Source organism: Triticum aestivum, chromosome 1D (assembly GCF_018294505.1).
Source record: "Triticum aestivum cultivar Chinese Spring chromosome 1D, IWGSC CS RefSeq v2.1, whole genome shotgun sequence".
Classification (NCBI taxonomy): Eukaryota; Viridiplantae; Streptophyta; class Magnoliopsida; order Poales; family Poaceae; genus Triticum; species Triticum aestivum.
In genome coordinates, this window is record NC_057796.1 from 412074357 (window position 1) to 412088938 (window position 14582).

Sequence of the window (14582 nt, forward strand, 5' to 3'; positions counted from 1 at the left end):
AGTGTTATATTTAGAATTTAGTAGTTGCATGCCTATAAAAATATGCGGTGACCAAATTGTACTTAGAAATTTACCTTAGGTATCACAAGACAATCTTCTTGTGTAAGACAAAGGAGCCTATTTGCTCTCTCTTAAGTAACCTATTACCCTACATAAATTCACTAGGAAAATACAACCGACCTTTTTTAAAAGCTGCTATAATAATCTAAAGCCTATTATGAAAGGAACTCATCAAAACATAGTAATTTTGTTAAAAAATTAGAAATTGAGATGTCATGAATCCTGTACCCCTATAGGAATAAAAATTGTAGGAAAAATCCCCAAATCGTGGTTTGGATGTACCGCAAAAAGGCACATGAACTGTAGACACTAGAGCAAAAAAAACATGAGGTGACATCATGTTCGGTTTCCTATAAAATTCCATATGAATATCAAATGAATGCAGGATGGCAATCCATTTGTCCCAAAGGGTATCAAAGGAATATTTCTTATACAAATTATATCCACCAAAATTCTACATTCTTCCTTTTTTAAATGTGGCCACAGGTCTTTTTTTTTATTTGGGGGATTTATTATTGCAACTAAAAAAATAGATTTTTTTAGGAAAAAAACTACTAGATGTAAGCATATGGGCATGGCTTATATGTATAGCCCAACATAACAGGAAGCATGGCCCATATATAAGCCAACTTCAGGCCCACATGTAGTCCAACCCAGCTCCACAGATTTCCGATTAATTTTGGTCTGACATCACACGAAGGGCGGAAACCCTCCCAACCTTCCAGTTTTCCCTCCCAAAAAATCCCCCCCGAACCCCCAAATCCGCATCTCCCTCCCAGCCACTTCGACTTTCCCCCAAATTTCCCCACCACCAGCTCGCTCCTCTGCGCACCCTTACCCCCCCCCCCCCCCCCCCCCCTCCGGCCTCGCCCAGGGAAAGCGGCGGCGGCGGCAACGGCGGAGATCTGGTGCCGGGTCAGCACCGTCGGCTGGCCCAGGGAAAGCGGCGGCGGCGGCAACGGCGGAGATCTGGTGCCGGGTCAGCACCGTCGGCTGGGTGGGTAATACTGCTGCGGTGGCCCTCGCGCTCCGGTCTCCCGCGACTCCATTTTGAAATACCGAGGGATCTCAGTAACCCTCTCTTCCATGGAGACCTCGCCTCCGCCGTCGCCTTCGCCGGCTAGCTCGCCGGGACGGCCGGCGAAGCCGCGGCTGTTCATACAGGAGATGGTTCTCCGCAACTTCAAGTCCTACGCCGGGGAGCAGCGCATCGGCCCGTTCCACAAGGTATCCTCTTCTCTGGCGCAGATGCGAGCCCTAGCTGATTTCTACCTTGACGTCGCACACACGGAGTCCCACCTCTCCCGTTTCCCACTTTTTCGCCAGTTTGGCCAGTCGATTCGAGGTCCTAGGAACATAATTTTGCATGCTAGAGTTGCATTTTTCACTCGATCTATAATTCCGTAAAACCCTAGAAATGTCAACTGGTCAACAGTTCCACTCAGGTTTTAGCTTCTCGAGAGGAGTTTTGTATGGTTTGTTAGGAAGATGCGTCTCTGGTCTCCCCCATGCCTACGGAATTCTAAATTAGCTGCACTATCCATTGTTCCTTCGGCTTCAATGTTCTGTTCTGGCTCCTTAGTTGTGATCCAATCAAATATGAACTGGAAATTTTGTAGCCAACTACTCCCTCCGTCCCAAAATAAGTGTCTCAGCTTTGTACTAACTCTAGTACAAAGTTGTACTAATCTTGAGACACTTATTTTGGGACGGAGGGAGTACTTGCGCATGGTGATTCTGAAACCCTGGGGTGGCTCTTACATGCTTGCGGCATTTTTGTTGTTCAAAATGTTTTTAGCTGCACAATTGGCACCATGAAGCACAAACACCTGGTTAGATGGTGATACATTCAGCACACACAAAGTGCTTAAAATAGTGTTTACAGGGTGGTTCTGAAGCCATACGCCTTGATTTGTATGGTTTAGTTTATTGTCTGTTGTGAATATTTCCGTGCAGAAGCTGTAATTTGCAAAGACAAGATAGATGCCAGTGCAGTTGACTCACTTGACTGAACTAATACCATGAGCATCATTTAATCGCTGAAGCACAAAAATATGCCAAGGATGCAGAACACTTGTATCATATATTTTTAAGTATAATGGACACAGGGTAGTTTTGAAGCAATATGCCTTGATTGTATGGTTTAGTTGATTGTCTGCTGTGAATATTTTCGTGCAGAGGCTGTAATTTGCGAAGACAAGGCAGATGCGAGTGCAGTTGACTGAAATAATACCATGAACATCACTTAATCGCTGAAGCACATAAATATTCTGAGGATGCAGAACACCTTTAGCATAATTTATACAGCCACAACACTAGTCAAATATAATGTTATAAGCAGAGATAACCTGAAAGTAAATTAGAGTTCTAGCCTTCTATAGTTTTGTGCGACACAGAATTTCCGCGCTGCAGATATGACTCATGCACAATATAATTTTCTCGATTGCATGCTTTTTGTCTAGGTGCATGCCAAGTGACGATTCCTAGAGGCAAAACAAATTATGATAATGTTTTTTCTTGGTTGCAGAGCTTTTCGGCTGTTGTTGGGCCAAATGGAAGTGGGAAGAGCAACGTCATTGATGCAATGCTCTTCGTGTTTGGGAAGCGTGCAAAGCAGGTGGATATCAATGCTCCATGTTTTATATGCTTTCATTTCATCAGGATATTTGTTTGATTCCTGGTAGTATGTACATATCACATCTTACCAAGTCACCTTATTTATTTTGCCCTATCCAAGGGTTAAAGGCTGGCAATTCCTGTCAGCAAGGTACCGAGTTACTCCAAAGGTTGAGTTTAACAACCTACTGAGATGCTTGTTTTGTATAACAGACAAAGTAAACACATCTTTGCCTAAAGGGATGTACTATATTGGTACTTTGATGGTTACTAAGTTTGTGGTGGTCAAGTGGGATGTTTTCAATAGTTGGCATGGTGTGACCCTTTCTTTATGAAGTACTGTCCTCCCATTTTCCATAGGCCATTTCCTGCAAAGGTTGAAATGTTTTCTTTGGATGTTTTGATTAACAATGTAAATTTCTTTTCTCAAGCTCACAAAAGATGACCTCACATTCAGTAGATTTTTTTTTGACTTAGAACAATCTATTTATTGGTTGTTTCGCATTATGTATATTGTTTCTGATTAGTTCTGTCCTAACTGCAGATGCGCCTAAACAAGGTCTCAGAGCTCATACACAACTCTTCCAATCACCAGAACCTAGACAGTGCTGGTGTTTCTGTCCATTTTCAAGAAATCATTGATCTGGTATTGCTTGAGCCATGTCCTTATTGTTTCTTATCGCTTCATTAGGCCATAATTCCTTGTTTCCTTTTTCTCTGTTGCCATATGCAGGATGGTGGAAACTACAAGGTTGTTGAGGGCAGTGAATTTTCCATAACAAGAGTTGCGTTCCGTGACAACACCTCTAGATATTACATAAATAACCGTGGAAGCAATTTTACTGAAGTAACTAAAGTGTTGAAGGGCAAAGGAGTGGACCTTGATAATAATCGCTTTCTGATCCTTCAGGTTTTGTGCACTTCCCTCAGTTTGCATTGCCATTATATGGATACTTCATGTTTTGTTAGATAACATCTTACTTTTGATTACCTTCATAAATTTTTCACCCTTTGCATATTTCTTGGTTTAAGTCTACATGGAATTGCTAGGCAGTCATAAGGTGCTTTTCCAACTGTATTTTGTCGTATTACAAATACCTGACTTCTGAGCTGGTTGCTGTATAGGGTGAGGTTGAGCAGATCTCCCTGATGAAACCCAAAGCTCAAAGTCCACATGACGAGGGTTTTCTAGAATATCTAGAAGACATCATTGGGACAAACCAATATGTTGAGAAAATCGAAGAAGCTAACAAACAGTAAGTTACCAAAATTTTCAATGCCTGTTTTCATGATGAGTGCGTGTTGTCCATGTAGTGTGATGTAATCATTCTCATGTTCTCTAACCCCTTTAGGTTGGAAGTGCTCAATGAAAAGAGAACCGCGTCAGTGCAGATGCTGAAATTGGCTGAGAAGGAAAGGGACAGTTTAGAGGTGCTGATCTGATGTCATAAATTGATTCTTTTGGTTGATTAACACTACTGATGGTGCTTTCTTCCTGTAGAATGCAAAAAATGAAGCTGAAGCATACATGCTGAAGGAACTTTTGCTTTTGAAATGGCAAGAAAAGGCAACCACAATGGCCTCTGATGATGCTACATCACATGTTACTCAGCTCGAAGAGAATGTTACGGACCTAGCGAAGAACCTTGCCTCCGAAAGGTGATTTATTGCCATGTTTGTACATGAACAGAAGTCATGAGTTTAGTACTAATTGTTTTGGTTATAATCCAGGGAAAAAATTAAACAGAACTCTCAGGAGCTGAAGGAAATGGAGAAAGCTTACAACAAGCGTGTCAAAAGGCAAGAGGTGTGGTCTTAAATTATATTTTCTGGAACCTTGCTGTGAATTCAAAGTTGAATTGCTCTTACGTATTTAGTGATTTCTTTGCTCGTTTAACTTTTGGTCTAATTAAATGCCTGTCTTTAATGTTTGCTCTCTTTATATGATCAGGAACTTGAGAATAACATGAAAGTCTGCAAGGATCAATTTAAGGAATTTGAGAGAAAAGATGTAAAACACAGGGAAGATTTAAAACATCTCAAGCAGAAGATCAAGAAGCTGGAGGACAAAGCTGAAAAGGTATTTTAAAATGATTTCAGTTGTAACTCAAGCAACAAAGTCTAAAGTTTCACCTTCCAGGATACCTCTAAAATTGAAGGATCAGCAAAAGAGATTGAAGAATCAACCAATCTCATTCCACAGCTTGAAGAAGAGATACCAAAATTGCAAGAACGATTAAACCAAGAAGAGAAAGTACTGGAGCGAATTAAAGAAAGCTCTCGAGGTCATATTTTTCTCTCAGTATTGCCTCCCCACCCCACCCCCCTGGACTGTTTTGTTTGATACCCATTTTTTTGTAATTGCAGAAGAAACTGAAAAGCTACGTGCTGAACTTGCCCAAGTAAGGACTGAGCTTGAACCATGGGAAAATCAAATTATTGAGCATAAAGGAAGGCTAGATGTTGCATCTGGGGAGAAAAAATTAATGAAACAGAAGGTTAGCTATCCTTGCCTTGTAATGTTTGAAATGTTGCATCTGGGGAGAAAACATTAATGAAACAGAAGGTTAGCTATCCTTGCCTTGTAATGTTTTAAACCGGGAAGACAAGATAATACCACCTAGCTGCCAGTTTGGACATGTCTTCCATTGAGCGCAAGAAATCCTGTTACCAATAACACAGTTTTCAGTTTTGCCATCACAACTTGGACCTGCCTTATGGGAACACACGTATTCACTATTCAGCATCACATTGCAGGAGCCAGACTCCAGGATTTTTTGTGTTCCTATTTTATGATTTTTGGCACAAAAATGGAAATATATAATATTCTGACCTTTGTTAATTCACATGAACCCTGTTACCTTTTCAGCATGATGGAGCTCGAGCAGAATTAACTGGTGCCCAAAACCAGATGGAAATCATTAAGGAAAAAATAAAAACAAAGGACACATTTATTACGGAGCTCGAAGGAAAAATAGAGAAACATCAGAGTGAAGCATCTGAAGCTCGTAAAGTTGAACAGGTAAATCACTTCACATCAGTTCTGAGTCATTTCTTCTCCCTTCAACTATTAAGTTCATCAGCCTTATGCGGTTGAGGATCCTGGATATCCTGGATCTCTAACATTGGAATCTGTAACAGGAATGCCTAAAACAAGAGGAGTCCCTAATTCCTCTTGAACAAGCAGCTAGGCAGAAAGTTGTGGAGATTAAATCGACGAGGGATTCTGAGAAGAATCATGGCACTGTTTTGAAAGCAATTCTACAAGCTAAAGAATCAAAGGAAATAGATGGCATTTATGGAAGGCTAGGTGATCTTGGTGCAATTGATGGTAAGATATAAACCATAGCCATAGAAGAATGACTTTTAAATGAATGCAGTTAAACTATTCCAACCTTGGACTGCTGATTTTCTACATTTGGGTGCTGAAGAGTTCTCTTTTTAGTGCTCGGGAACACATCTCGATTTTGTTGCTCAGGAAACAAATTCTCATTTGCTTGCACATGAGCAAGGTGATGGGGACGCCGCCCCCACACTTCCACTGCGACCAATGAATTTGATATTATAGCTTTGAGCATTTGACCAATGTTATCTGATGGAACAAATGAACTTGATGAGTTAATTTAACATGGGATTTTTTTCCGTGTCTCACTTGCACCTTTTTAAAAATGTATTGTAACGGCATGATTTAGCGAAATCTAGTTGTAACGTTTGGTACTGCTGACTTTGGAAAGTGCATTTACTCTTACCAGAGGTTTTGATTAAGATAACTAATATTTATATTGGGTTAATGCTTTATAAATGACACACTATTGCTAAAAAAACTTTCCCTTGCTGTTTGCTTGTATTAGCTTGTTAGGTCAAGGTTTCTCCAGCCAATATTTATCCCTTGGTACCAGTACGCAAAGCCCACAAATGTGCCAAGTTTGGGAACCTTCTGATTTTACGTATTAGTTTTAGTTTTTGCGGTTCTCCAGCATCCTGTGTTATTGGTGCTGTACTTTACAGTCAAATCTCATATTGTAGGTACTGAGGTGGTCCTCACTGGTCATAAAATATTTATGAAATTTCTATGGTTTATAATCTGAGGCGGCATTCTATTTTACACAATATCTTTGTGGAAACATTTATTAAATTATATATGTGATTTAATTTATAAACTACTGTGTTGCAGCAAAATATGATGTTGCCATATCGACAGCGTGCCATGGACTTGATTATATTGTTGTTGAAACAACAAATTCGGCCCAAGCTTGTGTTGAACTATTACGCAGAAGAAATCTTGGGATTGCTACTTTTATGATACTGGTAATGCTCTAGTTTGTTTCCTTTTTGTTTTTGTGTGTACCTGTATTCAAACCTTTACCTTGTTTGTTTTACTGCGAGAGCATGATTTTGTTATGTTACCATTACAGGAAAAGCAAGCACACCATCTTCGTAAGCTACAAGAAAAAGTAAAAACCCCTGAAGGAGTTCCACGCCTCTTTGATCTGGTAAAGGTTAAAGATGAGAAGCTGAAGTTAGCTTTCTTTGCTACCTTGGGCAATACTGTTGTTGCAAAGGATCTTGATCAGGTAAATCTTGAAGTTTGTCTGTTCCACTTAGTTTATTTGTGGATGTCTTAGCTGCCTGCATTTATTATGTGCCTTATTTGTTTGTTTCTCAAACTATATCTCAATTGGCTCCCTAGCATTTTCATGGAACTGCCATACTGAAAATTACTTTATTCAGGAACATACCATATTCTGTTACCAAGCAATACCACTCCTTCTGCTGCTTGCATTTAAGCAGTAACAGCAAGCATATGTTTTTTGTTTTCAGGCCACTCGAATTGCATATACTGCTGATAATGAGTTTCGCCGGGTAGTTACCCTCGACGGTGCACTTTTTGAGAAGTCTGGGACCATGAGTGGTGGTGGTGGCAAACCACGAGGTGGCAAGATGGGCACATCCATCCGAGAAAGTGTTTCAGAAGAGGCTGTTATGAATGCTGAAAATGATCTCAACAAACTTGTTGACCAACTCAGCAAGCTGCGTGAAAATATCAATGATGCTAAAAAACGCTACCGGTCCCTGGAAGATGCTAAATCTCGACTTGAGATGGAACTGGCAAAAGCGAAAAAGGAGGTATAAACTACAAATGTTCTTCTTATTCTTCAAGTTTTCTGTTATGTTGAGATCACCTTACCTTTATTCCTCCTGTAAAAGGTTGAGAGTATGAATGCCCAATACACTTACAATGAGAAGCGACTAGATTCACTGGAGGCTGCAGCAAATCCCAAAGATGACGAGATCAGCAGAATGAAAGAGCTGGATGACCTTATTTCTACTGAACAAGTTGCACTAAAGAAGCTTGAGAAGAGTTCTAGCAAGCTCAAAGATCAGGCAAGTGCCTATACAAACCTTGAAGTCTCATTTTGCCAAAAAAATGTGAAACACTCTTAAAATTTCGGCCTCTCCCAGTTGAATGCTATGTTCCAATTTCTTGTAGCATTGTTGTTATAAATACAGTCTCTATTACATTAACCGTAACTTGAGTTTGGTTGAATTTACAACAGGCTTCAGAACTTCAGCAGAAAATTGAAAATGCAGGGGGGCAGGTGCTCAAGGATCAGAAGGCAAAAGTAGAAAAAATCCAATCTGTAAGCACATTCTTGCATGTTTATTTCTTTTCTCTGGGGTGAGCGTGTGTGTGTGTGTTTCTCTTACTCTGACGTTTACGATTTCGTGCTTCAAACATCAGGAACTTGACAAAACTAGCTCGGACATCAATCGCCACAAAGTTAAAATAACTACTTGTGAAAAGTTGATGAAAAAGTTAGCCAAGGGCGTTGAGGAGGCCAAAAAAGAAATGGAAAATCTGCTTGCTCAAAAGGAGAAGTTAATGTCCGTTTTCAAAGAGATTGAGAAGAAGGCTTTTCTGGTTCAAGAAGATTATAAGAAGACCCAGGAGGTAGTTAGTTATGTTACTCTACGGCCTGGACCTTGACTGGGTTGCATATTTATCCCGTTTTGACTTGTAGATGATTGACACCCATAAAGAGGAGCTTGACAAGACAAAGGAAGATTACAATAAAACAAAGAAAGTGGTGGATGAACTAAGAGCCACTGAGGTCTCTCCCATTAATTTAGATCCTATTATACTTTCATGAACTTGGTCACGATGACTCTTGTAAGTTTTAACGAACTGAACTTTTATGCAAGAAAACATGAACTGTTTATGTGTAAAAACAGGTTGATGCAGAGTACAAACTGCAAGATACAAAAAAGCTTGCCAAGGAGTGGGAAATGAAGGTGAAGGCATATAAGAAAAGGCTAGCTGACATTCAGACAAATCTTGCCAAACACATGGATCAGTATGTGCAAATGCTATATTTTTCAGTTACTTATGAATCATGCATGTTTTCTTTGCTGTTTTCAAATGAGGATATGTTTTTTTCGTCATCAGACTCCAGAAGGATGCGATTGATCCTGAGAAACTTAAAGAAACACTAAGTGATGAGCATCTCAATGAAATGTGTGACCTGAAAAAAGCCATGGAGATGGTGGCATTGCTGGAAGCGCAGATTAAAGACTCGAGTCCAAATCTGGATTCAATAGCAGAGTATGGACTAATGCTCTATACCTATTGACAGAACCTTTGCCCATCAATGTATTCATTGCTTATCTTTGGTCGAATCAGGTATCGCACAAAGGCTCGTTTATATGGCGAACGTGTTGATGAGCTAAATGCTACCACTCAGGAGCGTGATGATCTTAAGAAGCTATATGATGGGCTGAGGAAGAGAAGGTACTGGTTTTGATTTCGTTTTTAATAAGAGTATTTGCTGATTTGGCATCTTACATGCAGTATATATTATTGCAGGTTAGATGAGTTCATGGCAGGGTTCAACTTGATCTCTCTGAAACTGAAAGAGATGTACCAGGTATGAATATGCATAACAAGCATGTAATTTGACAAACTCTATCACCATTTGACAAATTTGACACATAATCCAAGAGTTGATTTGATTAGACTGTAATTGCCCCTATGAACTGAAATTTAACAATTATAATCAGTGCTTTCCTCGTACACATTTCTTGTGAATCAACAATTCTGAAAGGCGGAGTAGAAGAAAGCAAGCCTGGTGACTAAAGTATATGACTTCATTGGTGGAACAATGATATGTTCACTACATTGATGCTTATTTTTGAAGATACTGAAATGATTCCAACATATTATCTTGTGGTTTTAGATGATTACACTTGGAGGAGATGCGGAGCTGGAACTTGTTGATTCGTTGGATCCATTTTCAGAAGGTGTTGTTTTCAGCGTAAGGCCTCCCAAGAAAAGCTGGAAGAACATTGCCAACCTATCTGGTGGCGAGAAGGTATTTCTTTTTCCACACTTATAGAATGTTAGAGAAAGTTAAGCTCTTTTATCGTTATGTTATGAATAAAGATGTCAATCAGAAAGTCATTATTAGAACTTCATATTTTTAGTGAATAATAGGTGCATATTGCTCATTGTTTTCCTAATACCTAATGATGGGCTTTACCAATGACACCACATGAAAAATTGAGGCCACCATAAAGATATCAGAGATGTCGTACTGCATTATTGCTCATTTGGTAATTAAGATACTTTCTAGCTCTCACACTTCAGATTGGGATATAAAGATGTTTTAGAGAAGTTGTGTGCCCTCATTTAGCAGACCAGGCACTTGAGTTAGCCTCCATCAAATCCACAACCTTTTCTGAAGATGCAAAATGAGATTTTTAATTCAAATTTAAAATATAACACTATCAACTTATGTTTGAATTGGTTTCTTGGTTAAAATGGCTGTACATTCATATTTAAGATATTGCAGTGCATAATATATATAGAGTAAAAAATTACCTGTGATGTGTGTTGGCTTATGCCACCAACTCACAAACCTTCATGGCAAATATACTGCCTGGTGTGTTTCCAAAATTTCGCTGGCTTTGGAGTTTGGACCCTTTGCTGTTTCCTTCACAAACTGTGCCAAAATTGCCCAACAAAGGATGAAGTACTCTGCCAAAAAAATTGTTGAGCCAATTCTTTGGCAGGGAAGGTGGGCAAGAACCAACATACCCCTAGCCCTCCATTTATCAATCAAGAGCTAAGGTGCTAGTATGCAAATCTAACTTATTTTTTTACTTGTTTATGATTTGCCTCGCGTTACACAGCGATACAACTATTTCGTATTTTGCAGACTGCATGAAATGTGCAACTTGATTAGTTGTGTTTGATATATTGTATAAAATGTTTAAATCCCTAACATGTACAGATGTACTGTTTTGTTGTGCAATCTACATGTTAAATGGATTGCAAACATTTCTCATCATAATCTTACTCTGTTGGGTATATACCTATTGAAACATTTGTTGTCGTACAGACGCTTAGCTCCCTGGCTCTAGTGTTTGCTCTTCACCATTATAAACCAACTCCATTGTATGTTATGGACGAGATAGATGCAGCATTGGGTAAGTCTTGTGACCTTCTTGAACTAATAATCTTACATTTCAAATGGGCTAATGAAACTCCTGTTTGCAGATTTTAAGAATGTATCCATTGTTGGACATTATGTGAAAGATCGTACCAAGGACGCCCAGTTCATTATTATTAGGTATGCTTATTTCAGCTCTCTTCTCTCAAATTTACCTTTTCTCTTGATCCTATATCTTTTGATCAAGCTGAAAAATCCTTGTAGGTAAATGCTTTGTTATTAGGCTTTGCCCCTTTCACGTTTGATTAACTTAATGTCTGTCATCCTTTCTGCAGTCTCAGAAACAACATGTTTGAACTAGCTGATAGGCTGGTTGGCATCTACAAGACTGATAATTGCACCAAGAGTATAACTATCAACCCTGGAAGCTTTGCCGAGAGCACGAAACCAACAACCCTCGAAGCTTCGCTGAGAGCATGAAGCTAGTTCAGTAGTCTGCACGTTGGAGTTTCATCTCAATGTAATCTTCTGTTGTACCCATCATGGAACCGAGGTTCCTTTGGCATCAAGCTTTATTGTACTGCTAAGATGGTTTTATGCCATAAGAATAAGAATGACAGGATGAGACTAGAACATTTGGTCACTTAAGGTATTTGATGTATGTAGGCCTAACTGAATGTGAATTACTAATATTTTCTTGGTTCCCAATGGAACCTATTGTTCAACCAAGTAACTTTGTAATCCTGGTATGCCCTCATGTGTCTTTCAGAACAAACACTCTGGTTCTGTCAGAATGATATGAGGTATGGTTAGATGTGTGTTTATGTAAATAACCAATTGTTACACTATTAGAAATGTAAACTTATGCTTTTGTTGCTTGCGTGACTTTTTTTTGAGGGTATGCCAATGACGTACCTTAGCTTTATAGAAGAGAGAATAATAGCTTTATAGAAGAGAGAATAATATGTACAAGAGCTTGCGTGACTTTCAAGTCCCTCCGTTCCACAATACATGCCTTTCATTTGTCAAAATATAGATGTATCTAGACATGTTTTAGTATATATAGGTATATCCATTTTTGAACAAATGAAAGTCAAGTATTTTGGAACGGAGGGAGTACTAACTTGTATCCTTCTGCACTAGGAAGCTTTATTCTTTGGAGTAAGTTCTGACATAGCGCATTGAAATTGAAGAGTAATTGGAATGGGTCTATCTAGGACACATCTAAGCTGATGTCTACTCTATTTTGTGGTCTATTTTTTTTCTAGTTTTTTTGTTTCTTGTTGTTGCATTATATATTTGTGGGATCTTAGATGTGACATCCTTAAAAAAACATCTAGATGTGAATTAGACAAACTGAATTGGAATTGTACTGGTCATAGTTTCTACAACTGCTAGACAACCGAATAACAATAATAACAGTAATCTCAAAACATAAAATAACAATAATCACAACATCACTTCTCACATATCATTACAGACAATTCAGCACAAGGATCATTAACTTGAAATAGTTGGACGTTTCGCTTATAAATTTATACTTCGCGTGCTCCATTGGGGCTTACTGCGACAGGAACAATTTATAAACACAATGACGCTGCGGTTAACAACCTCTGTGGAGCCAAAACTGACGCATTCGTGCACCACACCGCACGTACGCTTGGGCTCACGGACGAGCACCTGGGCCACATGCGACTCAGGGAACCATGTCCATTCCATGGGATATCGCACGAACACTAACTCAGCTTAGAAGCGGCAAAGAAAACCAGTCTCGGGTTAAAGTGTCTTGCAAAGAGACACCACCAAGGAGGCCAGAACTGCAAGAGATCAGCAAAAACGAACACCAACCAAGGCGACACAAGGTGAAATTTTGCTAAAATGGGCAGCAGTTTATGTACACAGCACACGGACGAGTCTTCTCCACCACCCCGCTAAATTACCTCTACTCGCTACGTACGTAGTACCTACCATGATCCTACACTTGGAAGTTGGAGCTCTACACCCCTGCGCGGCGGAAGAGATCACGACCCAAACATGAGCGACGGCGGCTCGTTGAGGTCGAACTGGGGGCAGCTGCTGGGCCCCGTCCGGAGCTCCAGCACCGTGGACGGCGGCGACGGGGCGGCGTCCCTCGCGTCACCCGCCGGCAGCGGCTGCGCGAGGAACTCCTGCAGCCTGGACGGGAAGTAGACGAAGTGCCAGGGGGACGGGTGGGCGACGTCGAGGCGCCCGCCGAAGGGCCGCGCCGGCGGCCGGGGAGCCAGGAGGCACGCCTGCTGCTGCTGGTGCGGGGCGAGGTGGCCGCCGGCGAAGTTGGTCCTGGCCTTGGGCCCGCGCAGCGCGACGGCGGCGCGGTCGTAGGCGAGCGCGGCGTCGACGGCGGTGTCGTAGGTGCCGAGCCACACCCGCGTCTTCTTCCACGGGTCCCGGATCTCCGCCGCGTACCGGCCCCACGGCCGCTTCCGCACCCCGCGGTAGTGCCCCTGCGCCGCCGCGTCCGCCCTCCCTCCCGCCCCGGCGCCGCCGCCTCCGACGCCGCTGCTCCGGTGCCCCCTCGTCTCCGGCAGCATTTGCATGACGCCTCTCCCTCCTACGCTCACTTCACAGTATGGTTGGCGTCTTGGCGAGTGCGGTGGAGTTTCTTTGAAGAACCCTGGCTGGCGAGTGGTAGCTCTCTTATACGGAGCGGCAGGGCAGGAGGCCGGGATGGGCACGCTTGAGCTTGAGCGTGGTCCTTCTCACTGGCTCTCCTTTCTCCCACAGGGACGGACGGACCCTCGCTGCCTACTCTATGCTATGGCATGGCTATGGCGCGCCTCGTGAAGTGGGGAGGCACAGTGGCACTAGCGGCGTAGGCCTCTGGGGCACCGCGGGTAGAGTAGGGGTAGGCGTCGGGGGTTTGAGGGAGGGAGGCTGTCGCTGACCGGGCCTCGTGCGGCGCCTCCGCCCCAGCCGCCGCACGATTTGACGCTGCGCGGGGCCCTGCCGCCCCGCCCTGCACTGCACTGCCAGCCTCCTGCCGCCGTGACGCAAGCCCTACACCATCCATCATGCGTCCAACCCCGTCCCGTCCCGTCCTCCCCGTCCCGCCGTACCGCGCGCGCGGCCGTAGCCGGCCTACGCTACCCACTGACCCTGCGCTGCCGTGCGCGGCCGGGCAAAGCGGCCTGAGCCTGGCCTGCACGTTACGTTGTGTCACGTACTACGTCGCATTGTACGGCCGGTGCAGCCCTTCGCCGGCCAGGTGGTGATGGTACGTATGTGCCGCGGGGCCTTTTGACCCGTGTGGCCCCGGGATGCGTGTGTGGCAGGCCAGACCCAGACCAGGTGGCCGGCCGAGCGAGCGAGAGCGACGCACCACGCACGCACGGCGACGTGCCGGGGCACGGTTCGGTGGTTCACGTGGTGTCGTGGGTCGGGGGGCAGCACGGCTGCGGGGTGGGGGTCGGAGGCCCC

General features: G+C 42.6%; 2 protein-coding genes across 2 annotated transcripts; one reads left to right on the forward strand and one right to left on the reverse strand.

Moving 5' to 3' along the window:
• The first annotated feature begins 992 nt into the window (after positions 1–992).
• On the forward strand, positions 993–11997 carry LOC123182487 (structural maintenance of chromosomes protein 4). The gene is made up of 28 exons (XM_044595057.1): positions 993–1287; positions 2588–2677; positions 3221–3322; positions 3410–3586; positions 3802–3932; positions 4029–4107; positions 4178–4335; positions 4408–4483; positions 4628–4756; positions 4817–4961; positions 5044–5174; positions 5546–5698; positions 5818–6007; positions 6851–6984; positions 7092–7250; positions 7498–7803; positions 7885–8061; positions 8235–8318; positions 8420–8629; positions 8700–8789; positions 8911–9032; positions 9125–9280; positions 9359–9466; positions 9542–9602; positions 9912–10046; positions 11076–11163; positions 11234–11306; positions 11462–11997. The coding sequence occupies exons 1-28, from the start codon at positions 1147–1149 to the stop codon at positions 11604–11606; spliced, it is 3750 nt and encodes a 1249-aa protein (XP_044450992.1). The 5' UTR covers positions 993–1146; the 3' UTR covers positions 11607–11997.
• A 968-nt stretch (positions 11998–12965) lies between these two features.
• Positions 12966–14014, reverse strand: LOC123171830 (ethylene-responsive transcription factor 12-like). The gene has a single exon (XM_044589058.1). The coding sequence runs from the start codon at positions 13700–13702 to the stop codon at positions 13148–13150; it is 555 nt and encodes a 184-aa protein (XP_044444993.1). The 5' UTR covers positions 13703–14014; the 3' UTR covers positions 12966–13147.
• Positions 14015–14582: the final 568 nt, after the last annotated feature.